Source organism: Pseudopodoces humilis, chromosome 10 (assembly GCF_049639895.1).
Source record: "Pseudopodoces humilis isolate 2021_Gansu_Grassland_sample_001 chromosome 10, ASM4963989v1, whole genome shotgun sequence".
NCBI lineage: Eukaryota > Metazoa > Chordata > Aves > Passeriformes > Paridae > Pseudopodoces > Pseudopodoces humilis.
Genome location: NC_142209.1, coordinates 7,017,105 through 7,040,263, shown reverse-complemented (window position 1 = coordinate 7,040,263; position 23,159 = coordinate 7,017,105). Strand labels below are relative to the sequence as shown.

The window sequence follows — 23,159 nt, the reverse complement described above, 5'->3', positions numbered from 1 at the left end:
CTTAAATCCAGTCTCTGAGCTTAACACACAATCCCAGTGACACAGGGATAGCCTGGTGTTCCAAAACTTGCAGCTCCTCATAATCCCCCATAAACTTTTAAGGAGGTTTCAGGGGTTTCTGACAACCTCAGGGAGCTGAACAGTTCCTGTAACAGGAAGGCAAACAAGGCTCACACAGCTCCCAGCCCACTTTACGTCATATGGATAAAAGGAGGAGATGTGACCTCAAAGAACGAAAGCAGTGGCTATCATTCCTGCAAAATTTGTATGGATTATTTTAGGATGCACGTCAATTCAAATTTGTCATCTCATTTGCCTAATGACACTTTATTCAGTAACTAAACAAACTATTTATTTCTGTTGGCATTGGTTACCTTCATGTTAATTATTAACTTTCAGTTTTGAGGGTAGCAAATGAATTTTTTTCCTTTTTTTTTTCCCCCACTGGTTTTTATAGGCATCTCCCCCTAGCCACAGTACCCAGCAGGTTTACTAACTCAAAATTGTAGGGGGACAGGCACTGCAAGGGGCTGCCCAGTCCTCATCCCTGGAGATGTTCAAGGAATGACTGGATGTGGCACTGGTCTGGGCTCTGGTCTGGCTGACAAGGGCTCATTGGGTTGAATGCTCTAGTCTAGCTCTGGTGATGGGTCACAGGTTGGACTGGATGATCCTGGAGGTCTTTTCCAGCCTGAATGATTATGTGATTCTAAAACCTCTCACGGATGCCACACTTCTAATCCACCACAGGTGCATTGAAAGGGCAGAGGGGTGATTCCCTTTACCAGGCTGCACTAAAATAGTTTCAGCCCTTGTCAAAACAAAGCACTTTGCATATCCTCAGGAAAAAAAAGACGTATTTTAAACAAAAAGTCTACAAATGTGGAATACATTGTTTGCCACAAGCTTCAAATATACTGCTCCACACCTGGAAATGGATATGCCTGCAGTGACTGTATTTAAAGACATGTTCTCTAGCAGTGCTCCTGTTCATGAATGCCTGATCCCAGACAAAACAGGCATTACAGCTCAGGGACAAGCACTCTATCCCAAAATCAAGACTGATTCCAGATACTGGTAGCTTAAAAAGAAGGTTAAAAATGGCTGTATCAAATGTGAAACTCAAAGTGAGAGAAAAAGATTCACAGCTTTATCAAGTGGAAAATCCAGTTCTTAATGCACAGGAGGTGAAGTCTTTATTAATATTTTGGTTAATCACCAGAGCAAAACAGAACAGCTGAGAAAGAGTAAAATTAAAATCACCCTCCTAATTAAGTTGGAACCAGAGCACCTGGGAAGGGGATGTTTTGAAATGTTCACCTGGATGAAATCCAAACAGCCTTAGGATATGGAATGAAACATGTTACCTCAATCAACACAATTTTTGATGACTGCAAGCCTGAAGTTGTATAGAGTTTTTTGCATAAGAAGTGGTTCCCAGTTAGTTAGATAAGTGTTATCCAGCAGTGTATGAAGCCATTGTATCTGAGGAGTTCGCAGGCAGGCTTGTCTCACTCTCATCCACCAAGAACATTTTAACTGTCCAGATTCTGATGCTGTGCATAAGTTCTTTATTTCACACTGATCTTGCACTGCCTTGTGCTGAGGAGGCATTCTAGGTAATTAGCAATCACTAAAATATTCCAGCCCAAGGATAATCATTTTAATGTAAATCTCCATGGGGCTGCAAAGACTTGCTTTGGAGCAGGTAACAAATCACCTGATATGAAAATACTGCATGCCCAGTGGGTGCAGCACACAGAAAAGGATGTAACATGGTTACCTGGTGATTCCTGCTGTGCTTTGTATTTGCTGGGGGCTTTTCCCCCCACCCCACTCAGAAATGCTCACAGGCCTGCCTTTAATTATTTACATTAATTAGTGCTGCAGAGCAGGGAGCAAGGAGCCTTGGGGAAGGGGCCCAGCATTCATATTGCTCAAGTATAACAGAAATTATCTACACATAAATATTTTCCCTCTCTCCTACCCTCTGGAAAGTCTATAAACATTTAAAATCCCCAGGAGCCAAGTTGCAACACTTCAGAATTATTCTATGTGGAACAATCCATATTTGATGGATCCGGACAGGAGCTCCAGCCTTTCACACAAGTTAAGCCAGTGGAAGTTCACGAGGTCTCTCTTGCCACATCCATGCTTCCATTCCCAGCCACCCCACATGGGTCCGATCCCAGATGATCCCAGTTCATGGAGTCCAGGAGAGAGGGTGGAGGAGTGTTTGTGGTAAGAGGAGCCACAGCGAGCGGTTTGGACAGCAGCTCTGGTCCTTCCCACAGAATTCAAGTCAAGAGGAAACACAGGCATTGCACAGAGTCAGGTGTTCTTTCTTTAGGAAGAGCTGGACCTCTTACCGAGCAGCAGGCAGAAAAGCTCCATGAAACAGCAGGAAATTGTGATTCCCACCAGCCCTACCACCAGCTGCTGGCCTGGGCACCACTGATGGCTTGTCCCAAGGCTGTGACAACCTTTGTAATGGCTAGAACCAGACACATGCAGGAACTGCTGCCTCAAAGAAGCACCAGCCCAAAATTAGCTGCCCAGCCAGAGCTCTGTGCTGATGACATAAACTCTGCTATTTCCACCTGGCCTCCAGCCCACTGGCCCTAGGTTGCTTGCAACTCTCTCCAAAACAGTCCCTGGAAGAATGCCATCTGAAACGAAACCCCAAAATAATACACACTGCCAGAACGCTGCAAAGCCCTCATTTACTTAATGAACTCCCTCCAAGCAGCACACAGAGAGGCAACCAGCACAGAGTTTCCACAGCTGCTGGAAACCACTGAACCAGACAAGCTGATTGTTTTCTGTTGGACTTGTATGATTTATCTTCTCTACACCGGGGGTCAGAATGAGAAATAAATCCCACAGTATAGTCAGGACTGCCTCTGGATAAATAGAAAAATAGTGGAAGAGAGACATGTCAATATTAAACCAAATTCACAACTGCTCCACAAAGAAACACCATCAAAATGCATGATATAGGATGAGTCATGTGAAGGACAGCAATAAGAACCATAAATTCACATACTTTACTTGTAAAAACAGTAATTCATCTAGACATCAGTTAGTCCCTAACCTGGACACTTCATTTCCTGGAATAAACACTCTTGTGTGAGAACAAATCCCCTTCAGAACCATGGTTGGAGTTGTTGGTCTCCAAGGTCTTTTCCAGCCTTAAGGATCCTGTGATCCCCAGTTCTGCTCTTTGCAAAGGGCTTTTTCTGCAGGCACATGGTGCACCTGGCTGGCTTCAGGTTCCCCAAGACATCCAAATGGTAAAAATAAATGGATGATGTTCCTGAAGATGGATGACTGACACAGCTCCAGCATCAAAAAGAGATATGGGATGTTTATCCTGGCAGATGTAAACTCTCTGGGCTGTGAGTCTGAGCTCTTACAGCCACTTCAGGGCTTGCAGATCCTTAATTATTTTCTATTTCTGTAATTTTGATCATTATGCATTTTCTCTAACTCCATATCCTAGGGAGAGGAGTCAAAGCCAGCGAGGCTTTATCTCCTGATGAGCATCTCCAGGGCACAGTTTCTCTCAAAGCCTGGATATTAAGCCCAGTGAGCCATCCAGGTTTTTATGCCATTGCATAATTGGCCATCTCAAAAAGTAGAAAAGCACTTGAACAATTTCCAGATGATTTGTTTTTGCTTAGAGTCATATGTCTTGGCAAGACACAATATGATGTGATGTCTCCTTCCCAATCATATAATTTAACTTTGAATAAAGCAGGAATTTCTCCAGTTTGTCTATCCTGAGATGTACATTGCCTTGATCTTGTTCTGACCTGAGTAGTTTAACTCACAATACTTCTTCAAGTGCTTCCAGTTCCCACTGGTAACTACAAATAATTTGAGTTTCTGGAGGCCTGTTATGGAAAAAGATCATGGGGCACAGTTTTAATCTGTCAAGTCCTTTTCCCTCACCAGTAGCCAACTTATTCGATATCATTTCATCCCTTTTCTTTCTTAACGTCTTCCTATTATTTTTTTATAATTGTAAGGGTATGTTGGAAGTGCGGCAAAGTGACAAGCCATTGGAAAACAGTCCTGATTTAATTCTGGAAGTGATGATGAGTAGAAAAGATCCTTGGGAGTTTGGGTATACAGCAGTGGGCAGAGCCTGCTCCAGAGGCCTCCCCACCCTGGTGCAAGCCACAGCCATAATTTGTGTGGGCACTGTCCATCCCAAGGGCTGCCACGGAAGCTGTGTCATGGAACATTCTTCTCTGGCTGACACCAGATGACTCCTCCAGCCTCCAGCTGGGAAGAACTAGAGTCAGTTTTAAGGAACTCAGTATCTCAGTATGAATACTGGAATCCCTTCTAGGCCCCAGGGAAGAGCCTGGGGATACCTTGGTGGTACCTTCCTTGTGGGCACTGAGGGAAGGGTCACAACAAGGAGCTGCAGAGTGCAGCTTCCCCCTTCTCAAAGCACTGGATGTCATTGCTCTGGGGAGACCTTGGAGCTCCTTCCACTGCCTGAAGGGGCTCTAGGAGAGCTAGAGGGGAACTGTGGACAAGGGATCAAGGGACAGGACACAGGGAATGGCTTCCCACTTCCACAGGGCAGGGTTGGATAGGATATTGGGAAGGAATTGTTCCCTGTGAGGGTGGGGAGGCCCTGGCATTGGGCATCCAGAGAAGCTGTGGCTGCCTCTGGATCCCTAGCAGTGTCCCAGGCCAGGCTGGATGGGGCTTGGAGCAACCTGGGCTAGTGGAAAGTGTCCCTCCCTGTGGCAGGGGGTGGCACTGGATGGGTGTTAAGGTCCCTTCCATCCCAAACCGTTCTGGGATTTTGTGATTCAACAAAACCATGAATTCACAGACAACCATACAAAACCATGCACAGCAGAGCTTACTGGGTGGAACAGCAGGTTTTGCACTGTTGTAAACCAATCTGGTAAATGCTCTTGTAGAAAAAAATTCTTATTTGCAGAAGGAATGTTTCCTTTCTTTAAACTGAATGAATAATGGGGTTAATGAATAAAGCTAAATAAACTTTAGTTTTATGTAAGAAAGCATTATACTGAAACAATTTTCCACTCAGGAAAATCTACTTCAGTTTCTCTTACCCAGTTTAATGTCCATGTGCTTGAAGCAAAGGAAAATTCCACAACTGTGTATGTGCACAACAAAAGAGCATGAGGCTGGATGAGAGATTTCACTAAAAGTTAAGCAGGAAGTTGCTAAAAGAAAATTCCAGCATCTGCACTGAGGAGGGAAGTATTTGGAAATCTCTCTAAGGAGGGTCTTCTGTGCAGGTTTCCCACAGAAAGATAGCATTTAAATATACAATGCTTACTAAAAATAGCACATCAGAAGCAATTACCTTAATGTGAGCTGCAGCCAGTGACCAAAAGCAGATAAAATGTCAGCTGACGTTTCTTTATGTAAGGCAGTTACAAAATCTCATGACGTATTTCAGAGCTCCCTGTGATCAAATGTCCACATTGGAAACACATGGAGGCTGCATGGGGAAAAACAGGGGCTCTGCAAAAAATTCCAGGATCACGGGAGCAAGGAAGTTCATGGCTTAACTTTGGTAACAATTGCCAATAAAGAAAACATCCTCTTCTGGCAAAAAACAATGAAAAATAGTTTCCATTTTAATAGCTGCAGCTTATATAGGAAAAAAAATCCCCATAGATGAGTATATCCAAACAAAGTCTCTGAAAACTTATTTGAAATTTAAAAAAAAATTAAAAAATCCACAAGTCTAATCTAGAGAGTGGCTGCCAAAATTTTATGTTTATCTAATAGCTCATGTTTATAATCTTCCTTTTTAAATTCACCATAAAAAAGGAATTTAAATCTTGTGACTGAAAAAAAAAGGGACAGATTGTAGCTAGGATGAAATTTTCAGTCAGCTTCTGCCTCAGACTACCATACAGGATAAAAATGTTGTGCTTCATCCTCCATTCATCTACACTCCTTGGAAAAAGGTCATCCTAGACAGCTTTGAGCTGAGTTTAAGTCATTTAGGGCTTGTTTTTCAGGAACTCGTCAGGCAGGACTGAAGTTGTGACTACCAAGAGTGCCAATGAGGAAAGGAATTGTCTAATCCACTTCATCTGAACAAACAAAACACAGTTCTGCTGGGCCATTTCTGCAGGGGCTTCATTCATTCCCTTTCATTTCAAATCATGGGGATCGAGTGTCTGGGCGCCTCCCAAGGAAAGAGCTCAGCCTTACTTTGGATCGGGTGGAGATCCACATTTAAGCTGAGCAAAAGGGAGCAATTCTTGTGTTCTTTTCCTCTCTGGTTTGGTAACAAACTGATGTGCATCATGTCCCAAGCAGTGTGAAGATGCCCTGTAGACATGATATTATACAGGTAAACGGCAAAGAATTTGAAAAACAAACAGGCCTGGGAGAAACCTGGACACCACACAGCACTCACTGTACAGGTGTCTCATTTCATATCTCACCTCTGCAGGTAAATCTGATGTAAAGTCAAACGTCTCACCTGTTTCATTACAGCCTTTGACTTGTAACTGAGTCTGTCAAGAATGCCAGCAACTTAATACAATAACTCAGAGACATTATTAAAAACAGAGGCTTGGAAAGGATTGGTTGAGCAGGGTTTACTCTATGCTTTATTCATGATAAAATAAAATCTATCATATTGGAATGCATTCCTCAAAACTCTTACTGGCTTGCAAATAAAGCACAGCCTGTGAATTTATGTTGTTTTCCAACAGCTGAAGTCCAAAGGGAAGCTGCTCTACAGAGGAAAAAAAAGGGCAGTGAGGGCTCAAACTTGCTCAGGTCTTGCCTAAGTCAGATGTAGATTTTTCTGCCACCCACCTATTTTTTGCACATTTTTTTCAGTAAAATTCCAGGAGTAAAAACAAACCCAACTGAAGATGATTTGGATAACAAGATATGCTCCATTTCCTTACACAATGTCCACATTGTACCCACCTGAGGTGAGCTCCCAGCTCACAGTCCCGCTCCTGGTCCCCCTGGAATAGTTGTGTGCCAGCCGCCCCAGCCCATGCACAAACATTCCTTGCCAATCACTGTCCACAGGATTTTTCCTGAGGGCAAGGCAATCCAGCTCACAGTTCTCACACCCTCTATATTCATATAGAGTTTTGCCTGGAATTGATTTGTGTTCTGAACAATTCCAAAATTGTGGTCACCTGGAAACCTCATAAATTATTTAAATCACCTTTTTGATTTTCCTGGGGAAAATAAGCAAACTTCCCTTGTCTCCAAACCAGGTAATGAGTACTTTTGCTTTCCAGCACAACCCAGGGTGCCAATGAAACTGGGACCCAAGTGATCAGAGTGCTCCATGAGGACACAGCAAGAAGAGAAGAGAGAGAGAAGTAGATGAGACAGTTGCCTGACCAGGGTGATCACATGAAAGCACAAAGCAATTTCATAATCAAACCCTTCTGTTAAGAGAGTTCTAATATTGCAAAAGGCACAAAACAGGAGCTTCAAGACACCAACTTTCCCCAGAAGTCCTTTGGTTCTCAAGAACATTTTTGGAACATCCAGGACTGTTATCATATCCATGTCTGATCAGCCTCGGAGTGTGCTTGCCTTGGGAGCAACATATCCAAATTTCATATTGACCTCCTTCTGACATGAAAAGAGCAGGAAGAAGGCACAGAGCAAATGAAACTGATTCACATCCCAGGAAACTACTCACTATAAAATGTGAGATTGCCACAGTCACAAAGAGAGGGAAAATATTTCAAACACATTAAAAAGGCTCAAGGATAAATTCAGTGCTAATTCAGCTGGGTTCAGCTGACCCATTGGAAAATGGAGCAGCACCAGTGCCAAGAGACATTTCCACTGTTGCCACTCAATCTCCCTTTCTTTTGGTGGCATTACTGAAAGCATGTCTATCCTTAAAGGTCACTGCATCCTCTGTCCTGAACCCTTGCCTTGGAAAGGTGTGAATTCATGCAGTTAAACCTAAAATAGAAACAGGAATAGCTTCAGGGAATTGCCTCCTCCAGAAATGTCAGCAAATGCAAAAAGGCTGAGGTTGACGAAGGTTCTCTGTTCCATAGGCTGCTCTCACCTGGACCAAAAGGTACTTCAAGTAACAGAAAGAAAAATAACACAAATTCTTAGCAAAGACGGTTTATGTGCTAAAAACGAAAAGAGCACTTAGTTGATGCATAAAATCTCCACCTGGTGGTGAATCCTGCCACAGCAAACTTCCATTTCTAAGAAAAATTCCTTTTCCAACATATAACCAGTTCTTTACCCGAGATAATCCCAAAGCAACAAGTGGGGAAGGGCAGCCATCAAAGAAGCAGCACTGTTGTATCTCCCTGATTTTTCATTGTTTTGCAAAACTGAAGAATCCCTTCAATTCTACTGCAGCTGACAGTCACACAAGTGACCTTCCCCAGCTAAAATCAGACTGGAGAGAGTTCACACTGAATGCAGTATTGGTTGTAAGGTGGGGGGTGCTGACTGGTTTTCCTGCTGCAGAAGTACTGCTTCCCAGGAAGAAACATCCTCTCCAAAGCCTGGAGTTCTGCCCTGTTTCTTGGTTTACATATTAATTATAATAATTGAAAATTTTAAGCATCATGAGTTATCTATATCTCTAGGGTCTTCTGAATTACAGCACAGTTACCTTTGTATTATCATTTTAGGGGTGATTGGCTGCACACAATTACTTCAGTTTTCCCTTTAATGTTGCTGGTTCTACACTCCAGAAACATTTTCCTATGCACCTTATTTAAACAGTGTCTCATTTGCTCTTTGCAGTAAAGTCGTACCATGTCATAGCATCCACAAAAGCTTTGTGAGATCGAACAAAATCAGTGTGAGATGGACATATGAAATACATGCAAATGTGTGTAGACTCTTGATCTACGGTGCTGTGCATGCCATATCCTCATCCCTTGGATAACCAGTATTCCATAATTAATTGATTTGGCTTATGCAAGAACAAAATATCACCTTTTTTACACTTGATAAGACTGAGCAAGACGTGGCTGTGGCCACAAACTCCAGTGGCCCCTGGTTCAGCTGGGCAGACAGGCATCCTCTGCTTAAGTGTTTGACCCAGCCTGTGGTTTCTGCATGCAAATGTATAAAGAAATATTATCTGCCTTCTCTTGATTATGCAGCTTTTTGTGTACCAGACCTAAAACATCCAGGAAGACCCACTACTGATGTACACAAATTAGTCACTGACCACAATACACTTTGGGGCCAAAAATAAGATTATGTTTAAGTCGGCCTGATTCCACTTTCTGTCAAGCCACGCATCTGCAATTCAAACACCATCAGCCTCGCAAGCTATCTTTGTTGAAGCCACTATGGGTTTTTGGTGTTTAATGCTGACCTCGAGGGCGAAAGTGCTGCTCCACACTGCACGGTTGCACAACCACATGACATCCTCCTGCTTTCATTGCCGTTCCTCACGCAACAGGGACTAAAAATAGTTACAAAGCATTCTGATTAATAAAAAATAATCTATGACCAAAAGGTAAAGTATTCTCAAAGGAAAGAGGGAAATTTTGTTTAGAGTGCAACTAGCGGGAGGGGGGGGGGGGAGGGGGCGGGGCAGCTGGGGAAAAGGGTAGGGGTTGGCGCTGGTGGGGAATTTAAAGGAAAAGTGTTGGGGAAAAGCCACTGTTTGTTCCAAAAATGCCTAATAACACGATTTGGTCCTGTCAGACACACTAAATTCCTTAAAACTAAACTAAAACCAAATTCCCTCCAGCATTCCCTCCTTCCTTCCCGCTCGCTGTGCGTGCGCTCCGCAGCGCGAGTGCTCTGCAGCCCATGTGCGATCACAGCCCTCTGACCTCCTGCCTAATGAATGAAATAAATAGCAAGTCGTCAATCAGCGGAACCCCGCGCCGGCAGGAGCTCGCTGTGGCACGGCGCCAGCCCCGTGCCGTCCCCTCAGCCGGTGACAGGCCGTCCCTCACACCTGCCTCGAGCGGGGCCAGGCCGGGGCGGGCCGGGGCGGGCCGGGGCGGGAAGAGAAATTCCCCGCTGGGTTCGTGCTTCCGGCCAGTGACTCAGCCGGGCTCCGCTCGGCACTGCCATAAATACGGGATGTGCAGCAGGGGACGGCACTTGGAGCTGCCGAGCCAGCCCCGCCAGCCCAGCCCCGCCATGCCGCTGCTGCCCCTGGCCCTGCTGGCCGCGCTCCTGGCCGCCGGCCGCGCCGGTGAGTCCGCCCCGCGCTCCGCATTAACGCACGCTTTGCCTTTCTGCTTTTCGTGCTCCTCACTCTCTTGCCATCTCTCTGCTGTGTATGAGTGCCAAGCCCCCGCTGGCCTGTGAGGGATGGTCTCCCCTTCTGAGGGGGGTTATTGCTGGCAGCAGGCAAGAGGCGAATTCCTGCTCTTTTAAAAGCTGCTCCCTGGTAGCCCAGAGGTTACCGTGGATGGTTGGTCGCTGTGATGCCTTCTGATCAGCGTTAAACTCCAGAGCATTCTCGTTCCTTGTCTAAAGTCCTGGGGAGGTGGGAGTATATTGCAGAGGTGCTAACCCGAGCTCTGATTCCCCCGCAGCCAACCCTTGCTGCTCGAACCCCTGCCAGAACAGAGGTGTCTGCATGAGCGCTGGGCCAGATCGCTACGAGTGCGACTGCACCAGGACAGGCTACTACGGGCAGAACTGCACCACACGTGAGTATCCCACACCCCTCTCTGTGGAAATGAAACGCATAATCCAATTCCAGCATTGCAGGTTATCCTCCATAAGCTAATTAATAATAACCTTCCCATTGTCGCTTGCAGCGGAATTCTTCACGTGGCTGAGGCTAGCACTGAAACCATCACCAAACACTGTCCACTACATCCTCACCCACTACCAAGGAGCCTGGAATATCATCAACAACATTCCCTTCCTACGGGACACTATTATGAGATATGTACTAACTTGTAAGTGTGAGTTGTCTCTTCCAGTCCTCTTAGAGCTTATTCCAGAATACTGCACTGAATTGATCCGTCTACAAACCAAACAGCCTAAATTGCACTGCAGTTAAAAGACCAAAATTTAAGATTTCTGCATGATGCAGGCTTGTGTGAAACATGCTGAAGTGCATCTTAATTCTGCTTTCTGCAAGAGTCCAGGATTTTGCTGACATGAACTTGGCACCCCATTGCTCATGTTGATAATGAGATCTAGCTGATCAGCTAGGATCCAGTTCTGTTATTCAGTAACTGTAATAAGTTTTAACATCAGTAACTGATATGTGTGGAATGTACAACTGCTGCCAAATATATGCAGAAGATCTGGCTTTGTGATTTACTTTTTGAGACTAAAATGTACAGTTAAAAATAACTAAATACTTATTTGTCTTTCAGCAAGATCACACTTGATTGACAGCCCACCAACTTACAATAGTGACTACAGTTACAAAAGCTGGGAAGCTTATTCCAATCTTTCCTACTACACGAGAAGCCTTCCACCAGTAGGACTTGACTGCCCAACACCAATGGGTGTTAAAGGTGAGGAATAAACCAGACACATAATGATTGCTTGGTCTTTTCTAAGAGGAAAAAATAAGTAGTAGTTCCTATGAGATCTGCTTGTCTGTAACCTTTTTTCAGTGTAGTTGACTTTAGGAATAACCATGTTTTGGGTATGTTGTTTAAAGATCTTAAAGATATTGTTCTAGTTCTTGCTATTGAGTTACATGCTAAAAGCAGGGAATTTAGAAATTTCTAATAAAATCAAGAAAGTGAGCATAGAAAAGTAGGTAATTTCCCTTGTTTGTATGCTGCTGTCATATGCTGCTGAAAGTCTTAAGCCTTTTTGTTAGGAATAAACTTCAATATTGCATAAAGGGTTGTCTAGAGTATCTCACTGTCTGTTTCTCTCACAGGCAAGAAAGAGCTCCCAGATTCAAATCTGATTGTGGAGAAGTTTTTGCTGAGGAGAAAGTTTATTCCTGACCCGCAAGGCACAAATGTGATGTTCACGTTCTTTGCCCAGCACTTCACCCACCAGTTCTTCAAGACAGACCACAAGCGGGGCCCTGCCTTCACCAGAGCGCTCGGCCACGGGGTATGGTCACAGCTGGGGACACAGCTTGGGACATGGCTCATGCTCTTTGGGAGCTGCTGAGTGGCTGGAATGGCCAGAACAGCATCCTGCGGGTTGCCAGGGGACATGTGTGCACACGCTGTGCCACAATCCCATGGGATTACCCCTTCTGTAACTTCAGGCCAAATTCCAGTGTTTGCTAGTGTCTCCTCCTGGGTCAGAACCTGTGCTCTGCACAAGTGGTTCTGTTTAAAATATCTGTCCAGTGATCTCTTACTGTTCCCAAAAATCTGCTTTCACCTAAAGCATGTTAGATGTAGTGCATATCGAAAGCTTCTCTTGTCTTTGTCAGTTCCAAAGAGCTGTATCCAGCATTTAAGTATTGCTTATGTACTGCTAATTAGTTTAAAAAGAACGTCAAAAGCAGACTTGGATTTAAGATCTTTACCTACAAGATAGGCATCCTTTGGACAAAGAGTTCTTCACTGTGTTACTCTTATGTCCAAACCAAATCTAGAAATTGTGTGTGTATATATAGAAAGCTGTCTGCATAATAAAAAGTTGCTGACACTATAAACAGAGTCCTCTTAAATTGCCAATGTAACAACCTCCTCTTACACAGACATGGCTCCAGTTGCCAGGAAATAATTTGGCTTCATCTTAAATATCAATCCATGATACTTATAAGGTAGTGACAATATAATTAAAAGGTAAACATCGAGGAGTTGGACTCTTATTGGTATCCATAGAAGTGGGACTTATCCTAAAATAGCAAAAAATGCAGGTTGGTTTCATGTCCCAAATGCTTTTATTTTACAGGTTGACTTGAACCACATTTATGGAGAGACTCTGGAGAGACAACTTAAACTGAGGCTTCGAAAGGATGGAAAGCTAAAATACCAGGTATGTCTTAGCTCAGAATTCCTACCTTCTTACTGGATGGCATAAATTTCCTAAATTAGTGCTGTGTGAATGGTGTAGGTGATGTAAAGTGTGAGTCAGAGCTGAGAAAGTCGACAGAGCTTAACCAAAGTATCGTAGCTCACAACTCCTGTTTTTTCCCCATTACACAGATGATCAATGGAGAAATGTACCCGCCGACCGTGCGGGACACACAGGCAGAGATGCTGTACCCGCCCCATGTGCCTGAGCACCTGCAGTTCTCTGTGGGGCAGGAGGTGTTTGGTCTGGTGCCAGGGCTGATGATGTATGCCACGATCTGGCTGCGCGAACACAACCGCGTCTGCGATGTGCTCAAGCACCAGCACCCTGACTGGGACGATGAGCAGCTCTTCCAGACCACCCGTCTCATACTGATAGGTGAGAGCCCCTGCTGCTATGTGCAGCTCCAGCTGGAGCCTGCATGGGTGGAGTGAGGGGAAAGCTATCCTGTAAATTGGGGTGTGAGTGGCTCCTTCATGGCTTGTCACTGGGATTGTGTTGAGGTGCAGCTTCCCCCCAGCTCTGCTAAAGATGGAAATGAAGAAAACTCAGGGACACTCAGTTCCCTTGTCTGAGGGAAGCAGAACTGAAAGCAGTGAAAAGACAGGAAGCTCAGGTTCCTTTCTCAGAGAAAGCCTGTGAAGCTGGATGACCTCAGGCTCCCTGATCTGGGGTTTTGGGTTTTTTTTCCCCCTAGGGTTGGGTCAGCTCAGGTATGCTTTAAAAGAAAGGCTATGATTAAGTATAAAGTTCAGAAGGTTATGTAAAATGTAACTGCATAGTTCTCCTGTCTAATTGTGTGCCCAGTGGTATTTCATCTTATGTAAATGGTGATGTGCTCTAAGCTGGAAAAACCTTGCCACAACTGAAACCATAAATCAAGACAATTGTATTATGTAGTTTAGAAGCTGAGATTTGCTTTCAGACATCAACTCTATCCTAGAGATATCCCTCTGTCGTAGATATAATGTATAACTGAACACAGGGTAAATACTGGTGTGTGCTGTTCTGTGGAGCATGCAAGGAATTGTGTCTTGGGAGGGGGAAATCAGGCTGTAGAAAACACCTCACTACCCACAGCCCAGAATTCTCAGGATTTGAAGTACTGTTTCACCCTTTAGTCACATAAAATACATTGCTTCCTAGGAGAGATTACAGAAAAGTGTTTGTTGTCCTGATCACTGTGGTATGTTTTATAACAGTTCAGAAAGGGTGTTTTCCCGGCCACTGAGGAGAAGCAGTGCCAACAGTTCTCTCCTGTTCCTTTGTCCAACAGGAGAGACAATCAAGATCGTTATAGAGGACTATGTGCAGCACCTGAGCGGGTACCACTTCAAGCTGAAGTTTGACCCCGAGCTGCTGTTCAACCAGAGGTTCCAGTACCAGAACCGCATTGCAGCCGAATTCAACACCCTGTACCACTGGCACCCACTGCTGCCTGACACCTTCCAGATCCATGACCAGGAGTACACCTTCCAGCAGTTCCTGTACAACAACTCCATCATGCTGGAGCATGGACTCTCCCATATGGTCAAATCTTTCTCCAAGCAAAGTGCTGGCAGGGTAGGTCCTTCCTCAGGTTCATTGTGAACTGACAGAGGCATGAGCTGGGGGTGGAACAAAGGAATGGGATAAAGCTATTTAAAACTAATCACTGGAAAGGCACAACTTCCTCATAACTCGTATCAGGAGATCTTACAGCTTTTTGTCTTTCATGAACAGGTTGCTGGTGGGAAGAATGTTCCTGCTGCAGTACAGAAAGTGGCAAAGGCCTCCATTGACCAAAGCAGACAGATGAGGTACCAGTCCTTGAATGAGTACAGGAAACGCTTCATGCTGAAACCATTCCGATCCTTTGAAGAGCTAACAGGTAACAATCCTCATCCTTCCCAGCAAATGAGAGACATTGTCTTAAAATGCCCACAGAGTCCTCCAGTGTCATTACTGGGCTTCAGTAGGACAGTCCTGCACAGAAAATGGGATTTTTCCACTTACAGTTTTCACTCGTTGCAGGAGAAAAAGAGATGGCAGCGGAGCTGGAGGAGCTGTATGGGGACATTGATGCCATGGAGCTGTACCCAGGCCTGCTGGTGGAGAAGCCCCGGCCCGGGGCCATCTTTGGCGAGACCATGGTGGAAATGGGGGCACCATTCTCCCTGAAGGGGCTGATGGGCAATGCCATCTGCTCCCCTGAGTACTGGAAGCCCAGCACCTTCGGGGGCAAGGTGGGCTTTGACATCGTCAACACAGCCTCCCTGCAGAAGCTCATCTGCAACAACGTGAAAGGCTGTCCCTTCACTGCCTTCCACATCCTGCCTCCTGAGCCCACTGAGGCCACGATTAATGTTAGTACCTCAAAAACTGCCATGGAAGATATCAACCCTACGCTTCTGCTGAAAGAGCGCTCTGCCGAGCTGTAGAAATCCAGCTATTTATTTATTTATTTAACGGTGTTATTTATTCTATTTATGGCTTAGTATTTAAAAAAACAACTTGAGCATCTTCATTGTGGGGGTTGCCTTAAGTTCCTTACTGAGGTAAGGCTTCCATGTACAAAAGGGATTTTTTGTGTTTCAGCTTAACAGTGGTGAATCCCTTTTTTAAAATCTTCTGTAACAGAATGATGTATTCCAAAGTGGATAAAGGTTCCACCTTGTTTTTACTATTGTTTTAATACTTGATGAAGAGGAGTGGTGGTGATTCTGTCTGACAGTTTTCATAGGTCACATAACACTACAAAAGCAACTTTTTTTCTCAGCAACTTGAAAGCAGGTATTGACCTAAAAGTACAAGAAAAAATCTGACTCAATGAAAACTGCCAGAAGAGATTATGAATTTCATATGAGCACTCAAAAAATTAACAAAAAAAAAATACTTGAGACTCACTTCTTTATGTAAGGTCAGAAAATGCATTGCATTTCTTGTTGATACTACCTCTCCATCACTGCAGATAGGGCACTTTGTATCATAACTTAATGTCTCTTATGTGCAAATCCATTTCTGGATTTAGATGAAAGTAAATTTTTTTACAACTTTTTAAAAATGTTTTTAATGTTTTAAATATTTAAAGTAAATTTTTTACAACTTTGAAAAAAATGTTTATAATGTTTTAAATATTTAAAGAAAATGGTACTTTTCCTGGATTCTACTTCTTTTTGAAGGAAGTGTGACAGATATATTAGTTGTGTAAGGGAGTGAGAATGAGATACTGAGCTTAGCAGTCATTGACTCTCAGGCTGCAATACAAGGCTGCTTGCGTTTGGATAGGGGTGTTTTTATTATGTAGCTCTGGGGAGGTCTTAAACTTAGCCTAAGGCACTGGGATTCTTTTCATAGCTGTCATTCTCTGGTCTACTTGATAATGTAATTTTAATGTCTGTTACTCTAAGTACAGGAGGACAGTATAGCTGGAGTTAGGGTGTGCTGCAGCTTTGTGCTCCCAAAAACAGGAGGGTGATAAACTGAGCAGCTCTGTAATACAGAGAACTGAACACAAGAGATTCAGCAGCACTTCCAGGCACAGGAGTTAGCTCTGCCTGTGTGCACAAGCTTTACATGCAACTTGTACTTTTATTTATTGGGGAGGGGGAGGAGGGATAATGTTTTATTTATAATTTATAAACAGAAGTATTTTAAGTAAGTGGCTTAAGCTTCTTTAAAAGTGGCCAGCACAAAATCTTCTAGACATATTTGTCCTAATCCATCAGTAAAATATCTAGTCTCATCTGGGCACATACGTTACACAGGATCTTGTATAGGACTTCAGACTTTGCATGTAAGGGTATCTTTTTTTAATTTCTAGAGAGGAAATGTAGAAGATGATCTTCCCATAAAAGCAGCTGGGGAACTATAGGGAAAAAGAAAATGTCACTTCAGACTGGACTAGAGCAGCAACCGGGTATTCTGTGCCCCTGCCCAAAATTCCTTGACTACTTGTGGAAAAGGACTTGAGTTTTCTATTTCATCTGAACTCTCAAGCACTTGTAGAGGCTTGTGAATTGTACCAGTTCTGGCAGCAGTGTAGTTTGTCTGTGGCTTCTGTTTCCATGGATTTGTGTAAAGCCAGCCATGCCTCGTGCTGGGTAGGTCTGTAATTGTGACCATGAACAGCAGAACCAAGCTCTCCTGCAGCCGTCAATACCAGTGACTGATCTGGAGTGGTCCTTGGTATGGATGCTGTGGGAGCAAGAAGGGCATTCGTTTTCCTTTCTCTATTTGAAGCACGAAGAAAGGAAAACCTTCTCTCTCCTTATATCCAAAGGTGGTCAGTACTGTATGTGCTAACGAGTGAACACTGTTCGGACACTTGTTCCTCATGCAAATTGTCCATCAGATCCAGCTCTGGGCACCCTTCAGAGCACCCTTCTGCCATTAACCCAGGAACAGGGTTTGGCAGAGTCAAAGGGAGGCAAGTCTGGACAGATCAAGTTATTTTGGGGTAGGTACAGAGGAATTCCTCAGACCATCTCACTTGAGTTAAGGTACAGGCTGCTTCAGCAAGGATTCCTGTGCACTCTGTGTTTTGTACTTTGCAGCCACTAAATGTGGATGTTTGAGATTATTTATTTAAAATTCTGTGAATTGTTTTTCACTTTATTTTTGTAGGACAACAATGTTGTTAAAATGCAATTGTTTATATAAATAAATTGAAAACATTACCTTTTATGGACTCCTTTGTTTTCCTTCAGCAGCATTTAGGATGAAACAGTTCTTTAATTGATTACATGGAGAATTACAGTGCATTACTAATTAGCAGCATTAACTTCTCTGATGTGTCAAACCCAAGATGCCTGTAGCTTAAATTGCCCAGATGGAGTAATTTTTTCTCCTTTTGGCTTCAAGTGAAAAGGGGTTTTACTGCTCCATCCCTGGAGGAGTCAGCTCCTCTTATCCACAGCAGAGATGCCAGCACTGCCCTGGCAGCTTCAAAGGGAAAGTACAATACTGGAGTTGCACAACACCACCTTGGTGTAACTGACTTCCCTTCCTCTCTTCCCTTTTCCCAGGCTAGAACAGCCCAGAGCTGTTTCCTTTCATGCTTGACATTCTCCAGAAGGGGAAACTGCTTTCGAATGCAAGTGACCACTAGACCAGAGCAGGGCTGTGCTTCCTGAAAGCTGGAGCAGGAGCATGGACAGTGTGTTCCCTCTCTTGCAGTGAGCATCTTTGAGACCACCCAGCCTCTTCCCTACATTTTCACCTCTGTTGAGAAAGAAAGGGAAGCTGGGAAGGAGACATCCCAGGGGATCCCTGTACTGCCTGTCACTCACCACCTGCACCAGCCTCTGCCCAAATGTCACCTCAGTCCCCCTCAATCATCCCAGTGTTGACTGTCCCCAGTACTCCCCCATCCCAATATTGGTGCCCTGTCCTTTCACAGCCTCTGCCTAGGGACCAACCCCAGTTCACACAGTCACCTTCCTTCCAGCCACCCGAAGTCCTCTTTGTTCCAAGCTCATCCCAGTGTCCCACATTCCCAACAACTCTCCAGCCCTGAGAGTGTGACAGTTGTCCCTCTGCTTTTGAGCTCATTTCCATCTCCACAGACGTGCAGTTCCTTTGCATTCCTCCTGTACCCAGGCACCTAAACATCTCCAGCAAATCTCCTCATCACTCAGTCATAATCACTTCAGTGACCATCTTCAGTCCCAAAAATGCAACATCCTGAGGACCCTTGCAAAAGCATCACTCCAATGCCTCTCCAGGCTGTGGGTGAATGGGGGCAGGTGCAGACCACATGTGAGACTTTTTTCCTTTGACACCCAGTCAGCTCATTATCCCCACAGGGAATGCCACCTCCCTGTTTGGGGGGAAGCTGAGCAAGGGAGGAGTGAAGACAAGGCTGGTGGTTTCAGTGGGAGATGATGGGCAGTGATCAGGCAGCTGCAGGATCATCCATGGAGAAGGTGATTTGGGTGACTGCTGCCCTAATTAGGGAAGGCCCAGCCCGAATGGATTCGAGCATGATGGCTGAGATAGTTTGATTGAGGAGGAGCTCCTCCTTCCCTCTGAGCAGGGGCATGTCCCGATGACACAAAAGACAAGAATGTTCCCCAGAGGAAACCTGCCCTGCCAAATTCTTGCTCTCCAGCCTGGGTTGAGGGAACTGTTTCACCCTAGGCAGTGTGATAAAGGAGGGGGGCTCAGCAGGAAGTCCATCCAGGCTCATGAAAGCTCCGAGAGCTTCATGCTTTGGAAGCAGGTCACCTCCCATCCCTGCCAAAGGCTTTCCCCAGCATCATTCACTCTCTGCCCACTGTGCAGAAATTCCTTACCCGTCCTGAGTCGGAGCTCCGCAGGCACCTGACCAGACTGGGTTCTGCACCTGAGCTGAGCTGACTTTTAAACTGAGCTCCCAAGGCAACTGCTTTTCCAGATTCCAGGAGACCTTCCTGTAACAAGTATCCGCAAGAAAAGAATCCTTTGGTTTTCAGCTTCAATCCAGAAAAGTGAAGAGGTGGCTTGGCTGGAGAGAGGGAATGGATCTGTCACGTTTCCTGCCTGTCCACAACCAATGAAATAGGTGAACAGCTCTGGAAAGCTTATTGCAAATCTGTGCTGTTCCCTTTGGAAGGCCAGGAAGGAAAACACCTAAATGTTGTAGGAATGTACATACAGGAAAGAAAAGAGTAGCCTGTAGCTCTATGTTCTAAATATGGAAAAGGAGGTGAACTGAGACATCTTACCTCCTTTGCTAAAATGCATGAAAAGAGCCACACAAGGCAGAAATGCAGCAATATCCCAAAGGAATATCATAGGGAGAAAACTCTCCTTGGGAAGAGCTGAGTGCTCATCTTCCTTTAATCTGGGATATCAGTTTGCAGATAACATACTGAGGAGCAACAGGATTGCATTCTATTTTTCATTCTTTCTTCTGATCCTCTTGGTTTTTTCCTGTTAGCACAAAATCTGGGACTTCTGTGATTACTTTTAAAGTCCAGATATTTTCATTAATATTGGCAAGACTGATCACAACCAAAATCAAACCCAACCAAATTTTCCATTCTGCAATTTTCTTGGCTGAAAATCCTGGGTCCACACTGAAAATCTCAGTGTTCACGTCCAGCCAAAGCTCGAGAAAGCAGAGCCAGAGGTGGCCTGGGCAACTTGAGAACTGAGTTACCTTCGGGAGAGAGAACCTGTTGAAGCTGGTGAGATCTCACCAGTTTGCCATTGGGAGAGGGCAGGGTACAGAGCACTCTGAATTTGACTCATGCTGGTTACTTTTCATCCAGCAGGCATTTCCCATTGGAGAGAAAGCAGGGCACAGAAACCCTAAACCTGGGGGATGAAGGCAAATAATGTTCAAAGCATCTGCTTTCAAACCAACACATAGCATACCCACTGAGGATCTCTGCATTAATGCCTCATCCCTGGAAGTGTCCAAGGCCAGGCTGGACCAGGACTGGAGCAATCTGGACACCTGGAAGTGGCAGGGTAGTAGAGAGATGATCTTTAAGGTTCCTTCCAACCCCAGCCAGTCTGGGTTTCTATGATTCTGTCTAGTCCATAGCAGGGCACATCTACAAAAATTTGAAAATACTTTGCATCTTCTAACCAGTTGCAACCCTAATATATATAATTATATATATATATATATATATAATTATATATATATATATAATTTTTTAATGTTAAATTACTTAACACTTACCAGAGGGGCACTGGCAAAACACAAACTGTCACACAACCAGGAGCATCCTCTTGCAAGTGCCTCAGATCTTTACTTAATAGAATCACAGAATCAGGTTGGAAAAGACCTCCAAGATCAAAGTAGCAGCTCATGCTTCTGTCTCAGGACAAACCCCAAAATCCTTCCAAGACTGTGTGAGCTGCATTCCTACTCTGTATTTTATTTTCTCACAGTAACCAGGTGTAGCCCAGGCTCACTTCATGGTGGATGTAGGTGTGTACGAGCATCCCTGCCCAAACCTGCCCTGCTGACAGACAACTTTAACACCCATTTGTTTGCCCCAAAAGCACTGCGTGTGCGGTTGACTTTCCTCTGGGAGCACCTGAAACCTTTGAAACACACACACACACACCAAAATTGCTAAAAGAGTGAAAGCAATGCTCAGGACACTGAGCAGCTGTGGGGGTGGGAAAGCACTTTCCCAAAATGGTCTCATCTTCCTTTCCCCTTTAGAAGATCTACCCAAAGAAATTATTCCATGGGCATTCCTCAAGGGAACACCATGCAAACCACACAGGCTTCAGCTAACAGGGGTATCCCCAGATTTATGCTGGCAGGTCTTTAGAGGTGGGAGATGAAACCAGGACAACCAGAAGTGCCAGAACTTTGGGGTAAAAACCCAGCAAAAGAATCTTCTAATGTGATTTTAAGCACTGAAACTTTCCAGTGAGCCATGACAGAGGAACAAAACATGGCTGTTCTCCAGCAGCTCCAAAACCCTGCCCTGGGAACTGACACAGCTCAGTGTCCTCGCAGTTGTGGCTTTCCAGCCTGTTGCCTAGACAAGATTAATTAATCCTGCCTAACAAATAATGGCAGAGTTTCTAAGTAGCACTGGTAGGTACTCATTAAAGCAAATCCTGGCTGAGCTGGCGCAGAGGTGAAATAGCAGCTCTTACACAAGGCAGGGATGTTCCATGTGGTGATGCCATCACATCCAGAGCTATTACGTCCAGAGAAGCAGGGAGGGAGAGACCATTCCAGCTAAATTAAGGCTGGGATTTTTACAGTGTGGAGAATTCCAGTGAAGGTGGGAAAAAAGAAAACATTTTATAATTATAAATGGACTGAATTTTCTAAGTGTCCAATTTATTGGTAGAATTTCAGGCAAACTCAGGATGTATCACTGGCAGTGAGATAGTGAACCATCTTTTTACTGTTTGCTGGGTCAAGTGTTTCAGCATTTGTCATCATAACTGACCTAGGCTGGATGGGGAAAAAAGATTTCCCAACCTGACCATGAAGAGGAAGACCTTTTTATAAATCAAGAAAAGGATTTAGCATAATTCCAAAGGGAAGATGACATTATTGTATTGTAAGAAACCTTGGATATTTTACATAGTCTTCACTCTGTATCAGGAATGGTTTCATTATAAATTGAATCTCCAGCTCAGTAGGTGGATCAATGTGGATAAAACACTGACCTGAAGTTTCCATGAGTTTTTTCTCAGTCTGAAGAAAGAAAAAGGCTGCTTATCTCATTTTGAGGAAAATTTGAGGGGCATATGAACACTGTCCATGAAGTTAGTGTTTCCCATAAGTGCACAACAAAATCAGAACACTCAAGGAGAGATGGGATTTTGAAAAGTGACTCTGCTTCAGCAGAGCCCAAGGGTTTGGTTTCTGCAACTCCTGGGCACTCTTGAAAGCATCTCTGGAAATTTTCTGTCTGACAGTGAAGTCCACACTGCCCCCAGAGTGCAGGCAGGTTTTCTGGATCACTTAGGAAGGAATGTGAAAGGCTTTTCAGTTAAAATATCCCTTCAAATAGAAGAAAAATTAGGGCAGGCAATGGTTCACAGCAAGAAAAGATGAATAGCATTTCACGGCCATGTTTTTAAAAGCAGCAGCAAAAATAATACCATTTCTCATGTGAATTGAGAATAAAAATCCCCAGGGTTCCTGAAATTTTAGAAAGTTGATTTCCTTTTTGAAGTTACTTCCTTGTTCACACTTTGTTGCAAATATTTCCCATAAATCCCTTTAAACCTTCTTTGCAAATAAGTGAACATTTACCACCATTTTCCTTAATATTTATTTATTCAACAGCCAGGCCTCCAGTGCCTTCAGCTGGCACTGTTCGAGGTGGCATTGATGAAATTGCACATGATTTGCATGACACTGGGCTACAATAAACATCATTTGCACTTCCCACCCTTCTTCTTCAGTAAATGCAATGGCAAGAGAGAGTCAAAGCCCTATGGAATTTGTTATAGACTGAAAACGTGCAGGTGTGATTCAACACAAACCAGCACCTTGGGATGCTCTGTGCTCTGAAACAATCTGAAAAATTATTCTGCAACTGTGTATCATATTTAGAACTGACTTCTGAGAAACTCAAGAGCTTGTCTGCATCTCCTGACATTGCAAAAATGGACAGGGAAGCTCCCTAGAAAAGGTTCCCATGAGATTTCTGTCACTTCTGATTTCAGACAGATACTACAAGACCAAACTCTAAAATAGAATTTTAATTATATTTTAATTTTTTTTGTCCTCTTCACTT

At 44.2% G+C, this 23,159-nt stretch overlaps 1 protein-coding gene across 1 annotated transcript; it reads left to right on the top strand.

The window, feature by feature from the left end:
• Positions 1-10,072: 10,072 nt before the first annotated feature.
• Positions 10,073-17,621, top strand: PTGS2 (prostaglandin-endoperoxide synthase 2). The gene is made up of 10 exons (XM_005531316.3): positions 10,073-10,195; positions 10,542-10,658; positions 10,770-10,913; positions 11,340-11,483; positions 11,861-12,042; positions 12,841-12,924; positions 13,095-13,341; positions 14,240-14,526; positions 14,686-14,833; positions 14,977-17,621. Exons 1-10 carry the CDS (start codon positions 10,081-10,083, stop codon positions 15,381-15,383), a joined length of 1,875 nt encoding a protein of 624 aa, XP_005531373.3. The 5' UTR covers positions 10,073-10,080; the 3' UTR covers positions 15,384-17,621.
• The last annotated feature ends 5,538 nt before the right edge of the window (positions 17,622-23,159 follow it).